The following is a 19,429-nucleotide window of genomic DNA, read 5'->3' on the forward strand; positions in this document are numbered from 1 at the left end:
ATTTCTTTAGAGGTGTCACTCCCGTCATTTCCTTCACCTACTCTCAAACTAGAGCGCTAAGAGGTGACGTGACTGGTGTAGGATGAGAGACAGCCTGTGGCAGTCAAGAGCAGGTGTTCTTGGATGGAAGCCCATTTCCACTTAGGTCAAGCTGCTGCTCAGTCTCCTCCAGGACAAATGAAAATAATAGTTTGACATTTATATAATGTTCTAGGGATGAAAACATAACTCTGCATATATTAACTTGTGTGATCCTTATGACAAAACTCTTAAGGCACTAACAGGTTATTTTATCTTCATTTTACAGGTGAGAAAATTGAGACTTAAACTTGACCCTGGTTCACACAACTGCTCAGTATGAGACTTGAGATTCAAACCCAGATCTCTTGACTCCAAAGTCCAGTCCTCATTTCACTCCATGGTTCCTTGAAATACTAAAGACAAAGCCAGTTAAGGTCTTGACTGTCTCTCGTGAAGCAATAAAGGAAGCCAAAGTTCTTTTAGGGCCTGTTTTTCTAACCTAGATTTCTTTATAATCAAGGAAAAGGTAGAAAATTAGTGTTGAAAGTGAATACCCATCAGCATTTTGCACAATGTATCCAAATCCGGGAGAAGTCATAAACATTTATGGAGTTTGGTTTTCTAAAAATACCAATTAAGGAGTTAAAAGACCTACAACCTTGGTCCAATGTTATTAAAAACTTGGTCCTAGACTCTATAGGGTAGTAATAGGCCAACTTTAGAGTTAGCTACATTTAAATGGCAACAGAAAAGGGTTCTAACTTTAGTAGCATCCAACTAGTTTTGCACTTGTGATGGTGAGGATGATAAAAGAAAAAGTGTTCGTTAATGAGACGCCTTGGAAGTAAGGTTACTCACTGTCTATCTCTTGTTCTAAAATGTCTCTTCCTGTCTCCAGGATCTGCCACAGTTCCAAGTAAGCATAGCCTACTTCTTGGCACTCGTTCTTTTGCTCTTCAGGATCACTCACTACTATAAATTTCAATCTAAAGAAAAGAAACAGCATTCGTTGTAGCAGGCTTTACCTTCTGATATCCTTTTTTCTTACACTCCTCCAGCTAACAGAGGAAATGGACACAATGACCTCTTCAGGGACAAGCAGAATCATTTATTTTTTTAAATGTCTTAGTGGATTGTCTTTCAGGGTTAGAAAACCTCACAAAATACTGTCTTGAGGAGAGGTAAGCAAGGAAAAGACAGAAATCAAGATCAGACTCTTGGCACCAGGAGATACCTTCAAAATCTTTTTACAAAATAACAGATTGCCCAGAGAGGCTAAACGATTTTATACAAACTAGTTACTGACAGAGCCAAGATCAAACCCAAATAAATGTTCTATCACATTGGCTCAGTAATGGAAAGAACATGACAAAAGGTGGAAGGATTAGAGAAAGATTTGTTTTTTAATAACTCATGTTTATTTATCACTCCCATTTCTACCACCCCTGGGAAACAAAGTACTTTCTTCAGAACAGGCCAAAGAACAATAAAGTATTCAAACTGGGCAAGGGCAGAGGAAGCAAGCCCAGCCTTGAAGTTGCAGACAATAGCTAGATAAGAGAGCTGTATTGGAGCTCCACTGGCTCCCAGACACTGACAAGAGTCTATGTCTATGTAGGTAACTGCAGTTACAGGTAAAAAAAGAAAAGGTGCTTTTTAAAGCAAAGAAACTGACAAAAACTCAAAACAAGCCTGTGGGTAAAAGGGAGAAGCCAAAGCAAGAAGAGTCCAGCTTTTTCTGGACCTTGAAAGGTTCCCTAGCAGTACCACCAGTCTCGAAAGGGGGCACCCTGGTCATTTGAAGCTCCAGGCTCCTCACCTTCAGTTTCAAATGGCTGTGGTGGCAGCATTTGGATGAAGAGCCTAGAAGCCAAAGCATGCCATAGCAACAGTGGGCAAAGCAAAAAATAAGAACAAAAACAAGGTGGGTTACATCTATTCCAAAAGAAGGGGAGAGAAAAGCTTGCTTCAGTGGACCTGTGATTGTTGTAGATAGGGATGTTAACCCTAGTGATGCAGAACATCACCCATCCTGCGGGACTTCAGGAAATCCCCCCAGGCTGTTGACAGCTTTCCTCCAGGCATTTTAACCTTCCCCATGTACTGAGCTGTTCATTACTCTCTTCTCCCGCAACATGATCCACTTCTTTTTCCAGTCATACTTTATTAGAGAAGCTCTTTCAGTGTTCTGGCTTGCAAGCCATCCTATTCTATCGCCTCCTTTGGCCCAGCTATGCGCTTCTCGATTCCCTTTTGGAGAAATTAAAGCTAGTTTCCCTGTGGATGGGGAAGATCCTTCAGACGCTCCTGTTTGCCAGATGGCCTTGTGCTTATTGCATCAAGCTCTAAACTACCACGAAGCTAAGGATACTTACACATTTGCAATTTTTATTCTTCACAGATTGTGGTTTTCCATGGTTCATAGCTATTTAACATCACTGGAAGAATATTGATATTTGGTCCGAAGGTAGGAATAGGGCTCAACTTTTTTGGACTTAGAGGAGCCCACTAAGCCAAGTCTTGAAAGCACAGTGACTCCCCGATTCCCCTCCTCAGTTACAACCCATTGTTAAAAAATTTATCTCTTGCATCAAAGGAGAAGTTTAGGATTGTTGAAAGCGCTGCAGTGTTTTCCTGCTGTGCAAAATATCCTATTTTTCCTTCGACAAAATAAGATTTCTTACCCTCCTTTTAATAACTAGCCCAAGATATAAGCTCTAACAGAATAATTCAGTGAGCAGACTTTCCAAAGGAATATCTCAGTCTGGACAGTAAGCATGCTTTGTTCATTTGTTTTCACCTGTATAGAATGTTATGTTGACCTCTTTTGAGGTGACAGAAACATCATTAAGAAGGCCTTTGATACGGTCAGCACAATATTACCTACACACAAGGGCATCTGGAGTACCTCACCACCTGAAAGGGATCCATTATCCATTTGGAATCTGAAATTTATCCTCAATGATAGGAGTAAACACCTTTCAGAAGCATCTCTCCACCCCATCTTACATCACTATTGACACTGATGACAGGCATTATCTCAAAGTACTATAGAAAGAGTGACCATAACATATGCAAGGGGGATGACTTTTTGGATGAGAGCATTTAAGACTGCCTTTTGCACTGAATCAATTATTTTTTATTAAAATAAACTGAAATTTTGTATTCCCTACACCCTTCAAGTAATTTTGTGACATGAAGATGTGTTCTCTCTTACATGAAGTCATTTGTAAAAGTACTAATTCCATTCTCATATTTTCATCAAGGATATGTATAAATGTATAAATCATTCTCAGAAACTTTTTCTGAGATGATAAAGCCAGCACAGAGGTTATTATGGCTTCCTCCATCATCTTTTTCTGGGGGTAATAATATCAAATCTCATTTTTTCCAGTTGTCTGCAGCATCTGCTCTAGATCACCTCCTTAATGGAAAAACCCTTCATATGTGTAGCCTATGAATTAATAGTCCTTCATACCCAAGTGTTTCACATTTAAAACTTTACCTTGTTTTATATTTTTGGGGAGGTTTTGTTAAAGATTATTAAATTTACAAATGCTTTTTTTTAAAAAAAAAATTCTAAACCTACAAAGAAAAAATGTAAATAGAAATTCATAGTAAAACATAGATCCAGCATTTGTGGGCTATCATTATTATATGCTGGACAGATCAAACTGCCTTGGAATATAAAGGTTGAAGAGGGAAGTCAGGCATATAGTCTCTTGTTTGGCTTGTACAACACCAGCAAAATCAGCACCACCAATGGTTGGGGCACACATGAGGAGGTAAACTGTACTACTGGAGTAAGCTTGCCACAAACAACTGAGATTTAATCTCTCGATACTCAGATTTCAGGGAATGTGGAAATCAAAGGAAAATGAACTTGAAAAGGGACACCCTGTGTATCCAGCAGTGTGAGACATAGGCTTTAGGCAGAGAACCTGCTACAGCATAGCTCCACTCCCCAAGAGTAGGTAGGAGGTACTTACTGCCTCTGCTCAGGATTTTCTTCTTGCAACATGGAAAAGAGAAACTTCCTTCGGTCTCTGTGTTCCACTGGGTTCAGGTCTATCACTGTATACAAAACAAAGGGAAACCTAAGTTTTGTTCACAATATCCAGATCACATTTATCTAGCATGTTGAAGTTTACAAAAGACTTCTCTATGACCACCCTGAGAAGTAGGTCGTGCCAGCATTACTATTCCCATTTTACAGATAGAGAAACTGCAATCAAGTGACTTGCCCATGGTCTCACAGCTCCTAAGTACCTGAGGTAGAATTAGAATCCAATTCTGACTACAAGTCCAGGACTCTTTCTACTTTATCACTTTGCTTCTCATAGAACAAAAAGCCAAATGCATCTTCCAAACTGTCCAAGTAAAGGTCTGGGACAAGAGTGGGGAACTTGAGGCCACAGGTAGCTTTCTAAGTCCTTGGGTGCAGTCTTTTGACTGAGTTTTACAGATTTTAATTTTTGATTGGTTTTACAGAACCAATCCTTTTGTTAAAGAGATTTGTTCTGTGAAGTTTGAATTCAGTCAAAGGGTTGCACTTGAGGACTTAGAGGGCCACATGTGGCCTCAAGGCTGCATGTTCTTTACCCCTGGTCTGGGACATAATAAAATCCTAGGAACTCTTAGTAGTAGCCATGTGGTCTGGCAGATAACAGATTTTTTTTCCTACCACATAAACCCAGTTTAGAGTACTCCTAGGAGGCACTCGGTAGTCATGGTAATCTGATAATGTAGATTCTTTCACAGATAATTCATCACCATCACTACCACCACCTTGATAGTCTTAAGACCGTATCTATTAAAGGACCAGAATAATCCATCAGGACAAATTAGAGAAAGTTCTCAGCCTGAGTTTTATCAGGTTCTTTCCCCCATTGAATCCACAGGACCTCTGACCAGAGGGAATCTGCCTGAACAGCAGGAAGGTTGGTTTTTACCTTTGTTGAAATGAAAGTGGATGTCTTCTCCTGCCCTGGGTTTCCGAAGGGATACAGGTGTCTCCGTCTCTGACAAGGGCAGATCATGAAATCTGTACTCCACATACACCTGCTGGATGCTCTCATCAGACATCACTTCAGCCTCGGGGTCAAAGGCCAGTGACACAATTTCAATGCAAATCTTGTCTGAATTCTGACAAGAAAAAGAAAAATATCTCCATTTCTCTGCTTTCTCCCACACTCTAGGTATTATACGTTTTATATGTGGTTAACGAGCAACATCCCTCTGAGCCCTATAGCAGAAGCATGGTATCATTTCCAGGTCACAGGTGGCAAAACTATGGCCTTGAGACGTGGTATATAAATACTCAGTTAATTCGTGGAAAATCTATATACAAAACTCAGAAGTTTTCTGTCCCAGTCCCTCACTAAGCATCTGCTTGCTATGTACACATTCAGGGAGAGCTGGGAAAACTTTCTGCTCAGGTAGATTTAAAAAATACTTGTCTAAATAATAACTGTCTCACATCATTATAGAACAAGTTTGAATATTACAATTGATGTTGAAAAATGTCTTCTTTCACTTTGGCTACAATATAAAAGTCATCCCTGGTAAATCGACTTCAGCCTGCTTCTACTTACTCTCCATCTCTCTGGTTACCCATCAGATGACTCAGTTTTGATTTGTTTGAGATTGTGCCACTGCATGATTCACAGACATGTAGCATCACTGGGAGAATTTTGTAACTAAAATGCAGGCAGGGAATAATTTAAAATCACTGACAGTGCCATGCCATCTTTCATATTCTGGGCCAGCTCAGTACCTGTCCCAAGATAGACGTACACTCACTTGGTCCCTCATCCATCTGGATGTCACAGTCTAGGCACTATGCATTTATTCATCCATTTTAGTCTTCCAATCTAGACAGTTAGGCCTATCTCTTTTGAATTAGTGTGTATGTCATTAATAGGGCTCTGTAACATAATCCGTACAATTGATGCAGTAGCATCTACATATAGAATTTGGAGAAAAATGCACCTGATAATGGTATTCCCTCTTCTGTTTGGAATCTACGTAGGATATCCTCGGATATATATACAATTTGTATATAATGCCTATTTTGGGGTTTTTCAGTCATTTTTCAGTCATGTCTGACTCCTTGTGGCCCCGTATGGAGGTTTATTGGCACAGATACTGGAGTGGTTTGCCATTTCCTTCTCAAGATCATTTTACAGAAGAGGAAACTAAGGCAAACAGGGTGAAGTCATCTGCTCAAGGTCACACAGCTAATTAAGCATCTGAGGCTGGATTTCAACTCAGGAAGATGAGTCTTACTGACTTCAGGCCCTGCATTCTATCCACTATACCATACCTCACTACCCAGGCAATGATACCTTCTTTCTAAACCCTTATCATCAAATCCCTAGGAGTTTGGGGTCCTCATGAAGCCTGGTAACTATCAACAACCTCCTCTGTGATACCCAACTTAAGCTTGCATACTACCAAAGTGTTCCTTTTCCCTCTTATCAAAATTCCCATTCCATCTAAGTATTAGGAAAATAACCAGATTAAACTAATCTACTAATCTAAGGTATAAATGACCTTCTCACTCTTGAAATATTACACATATTATTTTATAGCTAGGAGATGTTTAATATTTGTAACCCAACTGAATCACTAATTAGTAGAATCCTAGGTAGTGTGGGGATTATTTTTAGACAAGGAGGCCTCCTCTGAAACGATATGAAGCAAGTACCAGAATCTTTTCCCCTTCCACCTCTGTGAGTGACTGAGGATAATAAAAGAGTGTTCTTGCCCAGAGATATGCTTGGAGATGGGAATGGGGGCTGGAATGGTGGACAATGGAGATGCAAAGGAAGGCAGAAAAGGGATGTAGAGGTCGGAAGAAAAAAGATGGCTCTCAAGCTTTGCTCTCATCTTGCATGAGATGGCGCCATTCTTTGCCAGGGAATTCATGAACCAAATGGCCTTGTCATTTACAGAGCCAAGATCATGAGGAATGATAGGAGGTTGGGAGAAGAGAGAGGGAAAAAAACTGGCAGTCATGACTGGGGAATGGCAAACTCTACCAGAGGAACCTGAATATTCGAGGCTCTAAGTGATTAAGGGTTGAGATCCATCTCCGGGAAATATTGATGGTTGGTTATCAGACCTTCCCTGACTTATTTTCTTTCTCTCAACATTCTTGTATCACAGATTCTACACAGAGACCCTCGGAAAATGTATGCATGGCAATAGGGAAACCTATTCCCAACTAGTTAACATAAAATTTACAATATTACAGTAGAAAGGAAGATGAAAGAATCAAAATTCAAATCCAGGTTTTCTAATTTCAAACCCAGTGCTCTTTTTACTACGACAATAGTACAATCCTTGAGGACAAGAACCCTTTCATATACTTCATTTAGAAAAGCACAATGGATATTTATTAAATACTTACTGACCACTTTTAGAAATCTGTAGCAATGAAGGTAGAAATGAAATGTTTTCTCTGTGCAGACACCACTTTTCTAAACCTTCCCCTTGCCTCTCTACCAAAAATCATCCTACTCTTCCCAGCTGTTACACCCCCTACTTACTACTTCTTATCTCTACTAACTAAGGAAGATTCTTCTTTCAGTATTCCCCATTTTACTTCATGAGAACCCCAATGATTACCAGTCCACTTGGGGCAGACACAGAGTTTTGACAGATGCCTGATGCAAGTGATACAGGTACAATTTATTTTTAAGCTGCACCGTTTCAATATGTGTCTTTTTAGCAAAGCACAAGGCTCACAGTAATAGTGATTTTCTGATCTTTTTTTTAAAAAAAATCTAATAAAACAAATATGTTCCTAAATCATGTCCATATATTAATTCTTCTCTTTACTATTGTTCCAATGTTTTGTACCAGTTTTTTTATTTCTGATATGACCGTGATATAATATATTATATATACACATACATATGTACATATACATACACATATATACACATTTAGGTACATATACATATGTATGCATGTATGTGTATATATATGTATGTGACCTGTGAGGAACCTGGAAGAGACAATCCAGAAGCACACTCCGGACTCTAAAATTGCTTTCAGTTTGATACAGAGTGGAGTAGAAAGATCAGTCCTTGTAGGTGGTTTGCCCTCATAGGTAGAGTTCATTTAATAAAATAAAATAATCATTTTGGCACATAGTAAGCAGCACACTAGATCTCCAACATAGCATAATTCAAACTTGACTAAGTAATGTTGATGTTCCACTAACACAGAACTGGACTAGATGCCTACGGAGGGCCTCAGGAACTCTAGAAATAGTATGACTTCATAATTTTTTAGGATAAAAACTAAACCACTTGTGATATAAGGAAACGCTGGTTGGGGAAACTCCCTTTACCAACACAGGTTAGTCCCTTGTGTGCAACCTAAAGAGTCTTAGAGCCAAGAACATTGAGAAGTGAAGTGACTTGTCCAGGGTCACATAGTCAGGCTATGTCTGAAGAGGGATTTGAACCTAAATCTTCCTGAGTTCAAGGCCAGCTCTCTACCCACTGCACCACATTGTCTCAGATTTTGAGATAGACAAATAAGAAGTAGAGCTTGCTGCTGCTTTTTATTCCTTCATTTAAATATAACTTGTTATCAAAATTTATACCATCTTGTCTCACCCTCATTAGTTATCTCCAGACTGACTTACCGTCTTAGGCCTTTTCTGAGTCTGGGGTGCCACGATGACGTCATCACTGTCTGTTGTCTGGGTTTCACTGACGTCATCGGCTTGTTCAGAAGGTGGATTAGCTGCCGTAGAAAAGGTTGGAGTTATATCTCTGTGCCAGATAACCCATCCTTCCCAACAAAAGGTCCAGTACACACTTCTCCACCCCATTGTTTGGTTTTAGGTCATAAGGTCATAGCATCCAGAAATGCACTGTATTTTGCAAAGATGTAAAGTCTCTTTTCACAAAGTTTCACTCATTCTGAAACTTTTCTAACTATCACATGCATATTTCTGAAACAGGAAAGAAAAATCCTTCAGTAAGGGCTCCAGTATAGGACAAAGATAAGGAGAGGCAATATGTATGCCAGAAGCAGAGGCTGCAAACATGCAGGGAACTGCCTGGACACAAGTTCAGGAAACTTTTACACTTTTTAAAAATAATTTTCATGCCAGGAGAGGATTCTGTGTCACCTAGGCATTTTATGATAAACCAAGTTGCACATGAGGCAGCAAATCCTCCAGTCAATAAATAGTCACACCCAGGGATACTAAAATCCTGCCAAGGCTTTTACAAGGCCTTGTTTCAGATCTACCCTGAAGTATTTGGAGGCCCAGAGACAGGAAGATCTCAAATAAAGCTGGTTCCTATCTTAATACAGCATATGAAAATGCTACAAAACTAGAGGCACATATGAGTTTAAACAAGGCACATTCCTTTCTTCTGTGGTATCTTCCACAATAGCCATTAGACCATTATTAACTAAGAACAGCCATTTTACGTTAAATAGAAATTGCTTCTTTTCTTAAAATATATCATGCCCATAATGCTTCGCTGAAAATAAGAGCAACAGTAACATAGGCTCATAGAATCATATATCTGAAGCTGAAAGAGACCACAAAGATCATTTCATTCAACTCCCTCATTTTACAGATGAGGAAACTGAGGCCACATCAGTTAAGAGATTTGACCAATGCAACTTAGGCAGGAAGTTATCCCAAGAGCTGGGATCTGAAACCAGGTTGTCTAACTCTAGAACCAATACTTCTTTCCAGTATGCTGGGAAGCCTCCTCCAGAGCTATTCTACTCACATTTCTATAGAGCTTTAGGATTTACAAAGCCCACTCCTCATAACAGACAACTTTCTGAGGAAAGTAGCAAAAATATTATTATCCCCATTTTACTGCTCAGAAAACAGAGATTAGGTGACTTGACGAAGCCCACGTATCTATTATAAGAGCCAGGACTGTCAACTCTATGAGGAGAAAGACTGCTTCATTTTGTCCTTGTTTTCCCAACACCTGGCATGTTTGTTGATTAAGGGTAGCACTTCTTCCAGGACCAATGTACTACAGATTTTTGGCTTGTGTCCAGTGTGACTGGGGTGCTGACACAAAGAAAAGAGCTACTCTTGATCATTTGAGGTCCAGGAGAAAGAGGGTTATTGGAAAGAATAGGAAGGTGCAAATAGTTCTGCTTTGGTCTATCTAATTAATTCAACAAACATGTATCAGATACCTATGTGCAGGATGTTATGCTAAGCATTTCAGATATAAAACTAAAGTGAAGCAATCCTTAGCCACAAGAAGCTTATAGTCTTTACCTTATATATAAAAAGCAAGACAGCCTCCCTTTCTACATTCACTTATAAATTAAATAGCTGGTCCCTGATCTTCTTAGAATTTCCTTTATCTCTACTTATCAACTATATTCTCCATGAACAGAAAGCCAATGGATACCGGGCAGATTAAAAGGAATGTGGAAATGGATGGAAGGAACATGTTAGATAGATGAAGTCTATTAGATAACACTCCCTATCTTAAGAGCAGTTCATTTGGTTTTTACAAGCTAGTAGCCAAGGGCATAGATAAAGAATATTTAAGATCCAAGATTAGGCATTCCTGAGATAATTTCCTGTAAAGGGCTCCCTCACTATTGGAAAGAAGAGCTGAGTCATGGTTCAGAGACGCTTGTTTCTTACCAGTAAGAAAAAATTCTATACAGTCTCACAATTCTCCTTTGAGAATTTTAAGGCTTTCCCATGTTTGAACCTTGAGTAAGGTATATAACCTGAGTCTCAGTTTTACTGAATGTTCTCTAAGGTTCCCTAAACCCTATGAAGATGGATTTTCCTGTAATTAGCTAGTTAAACACACTTTCCCCCTCTGCTCTTCCCAATTCAGTAATTCATGGGTTTTAGGGATAACTCACAGCATAATAATTAATTAAGATGCTAACGCTAAACTTGTGATTAGCCTGACTATGGGTTACCAACTCCATCAGATTATTACCACAGCATGAGGTCTCGGACTTTTGTTCTTTAGTAAAAATAGAGGCTTGAATAGTTTAGGAAAGGATTAACTAAGTTTCCTTAGTGGTTAAGGATCACGTGGTAAAACTAGATTTTAAAAGAGACAATACCAATGCCAGGAGATGGAGACTCTTGCTGCTTTACTTCTGGGTAACATTCCTCTGGCTCTTTTTCTGCATCATCAGTAGCATCTGACAATTTCTTCTCATTCACCTCCTTCAGAAAAAGACACTCATCATAGAACAGCTGGCAGCAGTTTCAGTCTATTTCCTCCATGGCCATCAGGTCTAAACAGTAGCAACTAAGCAACAGGTGCTCAATTAATGCTGGGACTAGGGGGAGGTATTCTTACCCTCCCCCCTTTAGCTCTCATCTCTAATCAATTTCCAATCAGGAAATCAAAACTAGGATTTTACTTTCTACTCATCTTTCCTGCCATATTTTATTCTCAAATAGCTTTCAACCTGAGGCTTCCTTTCCTTTTTTTTCTAAATCTAAATGTTTATTTTGTATTTCTTGCAGGTTAGACTCAGTTATACTAGCAATGGAAGTCATCTAACTCTTTTCAGAAGGGTTAGGGGAGGAAATTTCCACAACTATAATGTCTAAAATAGAGATTTTCAAATTCATTTTAGATGTCATTTCTCTACTCCAGAAGAACTGAGAAACAAAAACGATGACTGTTCTCTGTAGTGAAACCAAATAGTTGTGCTGAACTGACTTCCTCCCTCCCAGATATTCCCTCCTCCCTGGGTTTTCATGATCTTTCTTTGATTTTCTGCAACCTACTTGGCCAACTAATTCTTAATTCCCTTTGCTGAACCATCATCAATGCCCCACCCCACTTTATTTTGTTGTAGCCCAGGAGTTAGTCCTATTCTGAATCTCTGTCTCTATTTCTCTCTGTTTCTATCTCTCTCCTCTATGAGTTCAATTATCATCTCTATCCAGATGACTACTAAATCTACTGATCTGGCCTTCATTTCCCCTCCTGAACTCTAGTCCCACGTAACCTATTGCTTGCTTTACATCTCTATCCTCTATGTCTCATATACATCTCAAACTCAACATATCCAAAATGGAATTATCTTTCTTCTAAAACCTACCTAACTTTCTTATTCCTTATTTCTATTTAAGTTACCATCATTCTTTTAGGTATACAGGTTCACCACACCTCAGTGTCATCTTTGACTGTTAACACTCCTATCCAATCAATCACTAAATCTTGACAATTCTATCTCTTCAACATCTCCTGCATCATTCTGGTGCTCTCCACTTACCCTGCCTCCACACTAGTTCAGGAATTTATCATCTCCAGGTTACACTATTTGCAGCAGCCTCCTAATCGGCCACCTTCCTCCAGTACATATTTTCTATGTATGGTAACTGCCAAAGAGCCATTCCTGAAACACAACAGTTTTTCTGAGTTGCCAGTGTGGTGTTCTTAAAACACAAATCCAAATGTGACACCCCCTTTCTCTAGAAGCTCCCTCTTACACTTAAGATAAAAGACAAATTCTTCTGCTGGTTCAATATAATTACTCTCCTTTATACATTTTTACACTTCAGTCTAGCTGGTCTCCTTGTTGTTCTCTGAAAAGGATGCCCTCTGTGTTTCCTTCCCCTGTGCTTTTGAATGACTGTCTTTTGAATGCCTCACAGGATCCCTGGTCTCCTTCAAATGTCATGTCCTACAGAAGACTGATCTTATCTCCTAGCTATCTTCCTCCCATAAGTTATTTTGTACACATTTTGCATTTAAATTTCTATATTACACATCTCACTCTTCCCCCCAATGGAGAGTGAGCTCCTCAAGAACAAGAGCTGTTCTGGTTTTGTTCTTGCATCTGTTTCCTGATAAATATAAGAGTAAAACAAAGATGATCCCCTTTCCATGCTGTCATTTGACTAGTTCCAGAAATGCTAGTGAAGGCAATAAGAGAAAGAAATTAAAGATAAAAACATAGGCAAAGAAAAGATAAAGCACTCTCTCTTTGCTAATTACATGGTAGTTTACTTAGAAAACCCCAAGGAATCAGCAAAGAAACTAATTTAGACAGTAGTTTCAATAAAATAACAAGCGCAAAATGAACCCATATAATCACCAGCATTTCTATGTAATAATAGCTAAATACAGGAGTGAAGAATAGGAATTCTCATTCCAAACAACTACAAAATGCATAAAATATTTGGCAATTTTTGTAGCCCAACACCTAGCACCGTATCTGGCACATAGTAGATTTGTGTTTTGTTTTGTTTTTTACTAATGTTTAATGAATTGAATGGTACTGATACAGTATTTTCAGTAACAATTCAACAAATATATATTAAGCACCTAGTATATGAAAAACACTTTCCTTTCACCCCAGTCACCATAACAATTTCACCTTCCTCATTCCTTACTAGAACATGCAAAGGGCTCCCTACCTGGTGAAATAAAATGTTTTCTTCTTCAATTGGAATCTCTATAGGTTTCTCACTATAATTTTCTATAGGTTCAGATGCTTTATCTTCTACCAACAGGGGCATCTCATTGTCATTTTCTATATTCTGTTTTGCCTCGTTGCAGTTTTCTATAGACTCGTTGGCCTCCTCGTCACTGTTTTCTATAGACAAGTTGGCCTCATCACAATTTTCTATAGAGAGATTGGCCTCCTCCTCGCAGTTTTCTATAGACAGCTTGGCCTCCTCCTCACAGTTTTCTATAGACAGCTTGGCCTCCTCCTCACAATTTTCTATAAACAGCTTGGCCTCCTTGTCGCAGTGTTTTATAGTCAGCTTGGCCTCATCGCAGTTTTCAATAGACTGTTTTGCCTTGTCACAGTTTTCTTTAGACAGATTTGCTTCATCATTATTTTCTATGGATGAGTTTAGTTTGAAATTTTCTATAGGCAGACTTTCCTCATAATCTTCTATATGCAGGTTGGCCTCATTATGACTTTCCATAAACAAATCTTCCTCATTGTAATCTTCTACAGATAGGTTTGTCTCGTTGCACTTTTTTGCAGATAGGGGTGCCTCGGAATTTTCCACAGATAGGGGTACCTCATTGTAAGTTTCCACAGACAGGGGTGCTTCATTGTAATGTTCTATATGCAAGTCTATCTCTTTGTTTTCTATAGAGTGGAGTGCCTCATTGTAATCTTCTACTTGCAGGTTTGCCTCATTGTGTTTTTCTACAGATAAAGGTGCTTCATTGTAATTTTCCACAGACAGGGGTGCCTTGTTGTCATTTTCAACAGACTGGATTGCTGGCTTCAGTAAACTCTCTGGAGAAAGGTAATGAGACTCCCATTCCAATTTCAGTTCAATGGTTCCATTGGGTTTCCCCATAGGGTTACTGAGGTTGAAGTTACCTGAAACACACGGGTATGAATAGATATCAAAGTCTGGATATTACAACTTTCCTTCAGGTGTGAATTAATCTAGGTTTTTTTGGTAATAAAATGAAGGTCCATCACATAAGCCAATATTGGTTAATATTACTGGCTAATATTACTCAGGAATTGCATCACACATTACTGAATTTACAGGAGAGTGAAACAATGTAAGCATTCTAGGTGGGAAAAGAGGTACAGGAATATGGCTTGCTTTCTAGGAGCCCCCACTGAGGAATACCTTTGATTCAGGTAACTCGTGATAACTCACGTAATCATGGTGTTGATAATTAACCAGACCACATAGAAGTATCCTAGTGTTATAGATTTAAAGCTGGAAGGGAACTTAGAGCTAATCTGTAATGCCATTTTCAAGTGAGAAAATAAGAGACTTAAAGGTAAAGTGATCTTCTCAAGGTCACACAGGTAAATTAGCAGAGCTAGAATATGAATGTCTCCAAATCCAGCTAAGCCAAGTTGGTGCTGGCATCAGTGCTTCCTGATCCTACCACCCCCACTCCTCTATACACTCTTTTCCATACCCATCTTCCCAGAGTTACATTCAGAAAGATTGCACAAGGGAGAGGGAGTTAGGGTGAAGGGGTACCGAGATGAGGATAGAAAGGAATGAGATCAGTTCTACTATTTAGGAAAAGAGATAGCTAGGAAATTGAATTTAGGGGAAAGGATACATGTAAGAATAATAATGGCTATTGTCTGGAGTTTTAAAAAATGAAGAAAGCAAAATGAGGGAATGATTTAATGCCACAGCTCATTATCATGTAATAAGAAACATTAGACCTCAAACTGAAAAGTAGAAAGACTAAACTAGGAAAAATCCTAGGAATCACTACTATAAAGCTTTGATCACTTCATATCAAAGATAAAGTGTGGCATTCAAGTTGGCTCTACCAAGTTGTAGGGATTTTGTTTAATTTATGTTTCTGGTAAAAAACAGAAAAGTCCTGGGTTCTTCTATAAGGGATCCATAGAGCAATGAATTAATGTCTTCCATTGTTCTTGATGAAATCTTGCTGTCTATTTTGTAGCTATTTTTTCAGCCTGCATTATTTCAAGCAAGCAAATAAAGATAGCTTGGGAGTAAGGAGAATGGTCCAATAACATTAAGCCCTCACCTTGAATGGCTTTATCTTGTGCAAGAGGCAGCAGAGGTACCTGAACTTTGCCAAGGAACCAGCCTAGCTCCGATTCGTTGTCATCAAACACATATATAGGCAGGACCGTCTGCCTGAGATAGCGATCCAATTCCAAGGTCATGTGCACTGGGAAGCTGGCCTGATCACCAAAGTAGGGATGGTTGCTGGCAGGAATGATGGGTGTGTCATGATCAGAAAAGGTGAAGAATTGGTAGATAGCATATGGGCTAGGCTGTGTACCCAGACGTCGACTCTGGAGGTTGCAGCACCTGATGATTTCCACCCACAACTGATTCCTATGCTTGAAAGTCTCTGATCTGGACTGGAAAGAGGTAGGTCATTGGTTGTGGAAAAGCTAGTGGGTTTCTGGAATTGTGACAAGCAGATCAGAGTACTGCCCAGCAGAGAATGTGACCTCCTGAAATTTTTCCTGCTGATGGTGATTACAACAAACCTGCTTATTTATGTCTTTAGTCTTTAAAACTGGCACAGAATGACTGTGAAAATTTAAAAAAAAAAAAAGGATTCTTCTAAAAAAAAAAAAACAACTGGCCCAGAAAAGCAACTTTAAGGAGAACTCTACTCTCAAACTTAGTGCAAGCTCAATCAAGTAGAGAATCTAAGATAAGTGATTAAGGATATCTTGCATCTAAATTCAGGGAGCATACTGTGTGCACTCTTCAAGGCTAGACAGAGAGAGAAATGAAGACCTTATACCCACAAAATATCTTTTAAAAAATAAGTTCAAAGTACATTTTACATACTTTTTTCATCCTTCCTTAATGTTCCATGAACAAAATGCATTTTCTAAGAATGAAGACTGAAAAGTGGGACTTATCCTTTTGAATGAGAGCCACTATTGGCAATGAGCTCAGAACACTTGACTAAGGCTAGGGGAATCGCATGAACTTGGCTCGTGCTGTTCTGAGAAGCTGCTGGGCAATAGCTCCTTTGAAATATGTTGGTACATTCTCCTCACCTCCTCTGGCTGAGCCTTCCTGGCCCTAAGCACCTTAGCAGACAGGTATGCTTGAGCTTTTAATTGTTTATTGTATGCCTGTAGGCAGTGTGCTACAGGGAATTTCAGCCTCATCCAGTAATCCAATGTCCCAAAGTCCTTTCCATTATTTCCTGGAGACCAGAAAGTGGGACATGCATGGAAGAAACAAAGGTAATAACACGGCTGAGAAACAAAGGAAGATATTGTAAAAACAGTTCAAGAGGAGTCGGGGAACTTGGGAAAATCTACACTAAGACTAAGAGCAGTGGGAAAGCCAGGGGAGGCACTTACCAGTAAGAATGGCAGTACCGTGGACCTTCTCCACTGTCTCTAGCACTTTGTCAAAACGGAGCCAGCCAACGGCAAGGGTATTGTGGTCAAGAGCTGCAGTCTGATGGAGGTTAATTTGGGATAAAGCCCCTTGTAAATAGTTCAGGAAAGGGTAATCTGCTCTTACCACATACTGGGAGGTGAAGTCATAGAGAGGTTGTGGCCCCACCGCCAGAGGGGTGCAATGGACTTCAAAATCATAGAAGGAATAGGTACAGAAGGAGGTGAGCTGGGCATCTCCAGCTTGGGACAGGGCTGCTGGTGACAGGCAGGCCTGGTGAATGTGCAGTTCAAAAAGGTTTTCTCCTTGGTGCAGCTGAAGACAGTCCACCATATTCTCCCTGTGGACTGGCATTTCCAGACGCAACGGAAACCTCAGGGTACCATAAGCCACATCTTTGAGCTGTGCTGAAGGGGAAAGAAAACTACCTTTTCATTCAAGAGCTGAGTAGTAAACTAACTGGTAGAAACAGGAAAGGACTGACAGTGGCCATTCAAGCAACAGAGTGACTCTAGGGCAAAGCATTATGTCTGGGAGTCTTTTAACTTCAGTTATGAAATCCGTCACATGTCAAAAAAAACCCGTGCCTTCTTCTGAGAGAATTGACCAAATGGATTGAAAAGTAAATATTGAAGGTAATATATACATCAAGCTCAGAAAAATATTTTATGTATGATTTCATCAACCAGATGAGACTGTTTTGGACAAATGGGGAGGGGGCAAGATAAGCACCAATTAGTGCCAGGCACTATGCTAAGCATCCTACAAATATTATCTCACTTGAACTTCACAACACCCCTTCTTGCTAGGGGTTATTATTCCTCATTTTGCGACTGAGGAAATTGAGGCAAACAGAGGTTAAGTGACTTGCCCTGGATGATACAGCTAATAGATGTCTGAGGCTAGATTTGAACTCATCTTCCTGGTTCACTCTAGCTTAGCATTCGATTCACTGTGCCACCTAGTGAGACCATGACTGTCATGGTTTGTCAGAGGATCATTATAAGAAATTCAGCTTTACTATTCCCAACAAATAGAGTAGGGTTGGAATGTTGAATGAAGAAAGAACAAAGTATACCACATTCTTAAAGAGTTCCTCTCTGGTGACTCTATATCTTATAACCACATGTGACTATGTGACATATATGACTACTACCATGTGCCTGTTACAGGCACATTTAATCACAGAGCTCCACCACCACAGAGGGTCTGTTACAAAATGCCCTGTGGGACCTTATGGCTTAACTTTTGCAGTGCCTCAATGACAAGGGGAGGGCCTAGAGGAGAGCATATGATTTATTTTTATTCTGTTGAATGCAGTATTAGGCACAATTTCACTTTAGATGAATTAGAAAGGGAAAAATACAAAAAGACAAGCAATACTGATAGGATATTGGCAGCCACATACAGCCCTTCCACCTCATCTGAACCATTACCTTCCACCAGGCACCAATCAGAAGCTTCAGCCTACATCAGCTTGATGTAGTACAGATTCTAAAGGAGAAACTACAAGACAAGAGGACAGAGCAAGAAGAAAACAAAGTGACTGACCTTAATACCAGAAGCCATTTCCCTCTGTAGCTTACTTCATGTAGCTTAAAGAATGTTAAATTAGAAAGCTACATGAGAACTCAAGCCAGTGGAAACCCCTCATTTTACAGTTGAGAAACTGAGTCCCAGAGAGGGTACGATAGCATAGCACACAGTAAAACATAATGACAGGATAAATGAGAGAAACAAGCTCTTGTTCTACCAGGCTAAGAGTATGAATAAGATGACAGGATAAATGGCTCTTGATTCAAACCTCTCGTTTTATAAAGACGGGGAGGTTATTTGACCAAAGATTTCAAAAGTGGTAAGCTCCGGAGGCACAATTTGAATCCAGAACATTTTAAAAACCACGAGAAGAGACTTTTTAGGAAAATCACAGAGGGAGGTAGGGTTAGTAAGGAACCCACACCGAGAAAACAGCAGTTCCCTGAGCAGAGGCTGGGAGAAGGCAGAGGAAGCTTTAACTAAGTCTGTGATTTCCAGAACTACCTTCCAGCTGCTGAATTCGATTGTTCTTGAGGTCCAGCAGTTGATTCAACTTCTCCCACTCCTCCTTGTGCTCTCTCTCACTATTATCAGCTTTTGTCTTCACAATTTCCAGTTCATCCTGAAACAAAATGATTATTCATCTTTTCTGTAATTTTTATTATTATGGCTTAGACTCTAAGGCAGGGGTTCTTAACCCTTTCTGTGTCATGTATGGCTTTCTAGTGAGGATGATCTACCCCTTACCAGAATAATGTGTTTTAATTCATAAAATACTTAGGATTCTTTTTTTTTGGAAGCAATTGGCATTAAGTGACTTGTCCAGGGTCACACTGATAGTGTCTGAAGCCAAACTGATCTCAGGTCTTCCTGACTCCAGAGCTGATGTTCTCTGCATTGAACCACCTAGCTGCCTCAAATACACAGGATTTCAAAGGAAATAAAATATACTAAAATATAGTTATCAAAATATTGGGAAAAAGTTCATGGACTGCAGATGAAGAACTCTGCTTT

At 39.5% G+C, this 19,429-nt stretch overlaps 1 protein-coding gene across 2 annotated transcripts in view; it reads right to left on the reverse strand.

Moving 5' to 3' along the window:
- RPGRIP1 (RPGR interacting protein 1) overlaps positions 1-19,429 on the reverse strand; it is a 30,476-nt gene that overhangs the window by 882 nt on the left and 10,165 nt on the right. For both annotated transcript variants that reach the window (XM_072624078.1, XM_072624079.1), the window contains exons 6-12: positions 18,920-19,037; positions 13,442-14,370; positions 11,125-11,230; positions 8,684-8,784; positions 4,974-5,166; positions 4,011-4,095; positions 880-1,007 (exon numbers count right to left, since the gene is read on the reverse strand). In XM_072624078.1, coding sequence (XP_072480179.1) covers positions 880-1,007; positions 4,011-4,095; positions 4,974-5,166; positions 8,684-8,784; positions 11,125-11,230; positions 13,442-14,370; positions 18,920-19,037 — 1,660 coding nt within the window. The remainder of the gene's footprint in view (positions 1-879; positions 1,008-4,010; positions 4,096-4,973; positions 5,167-8,683; positions 8,785-11,124; positions 11,231-13,441; positions 14,371-18,919; positions 19,038-19,429) is intronic.

This window comes from Notamacropus eugenii, chromosome 7, assembly GCF_028372415.1.
Source record: "Notamacropus eugenii isolate mMacEug1 chromosome 7, mMacEug1.pri_v2, whole genome shotgun sequence".
NCBI lineage: Eukaryota > Metazoa > Chordata > Mammalia > Diprotodontia > Macropodidae > Notamacropus > Notamacropus eugenii.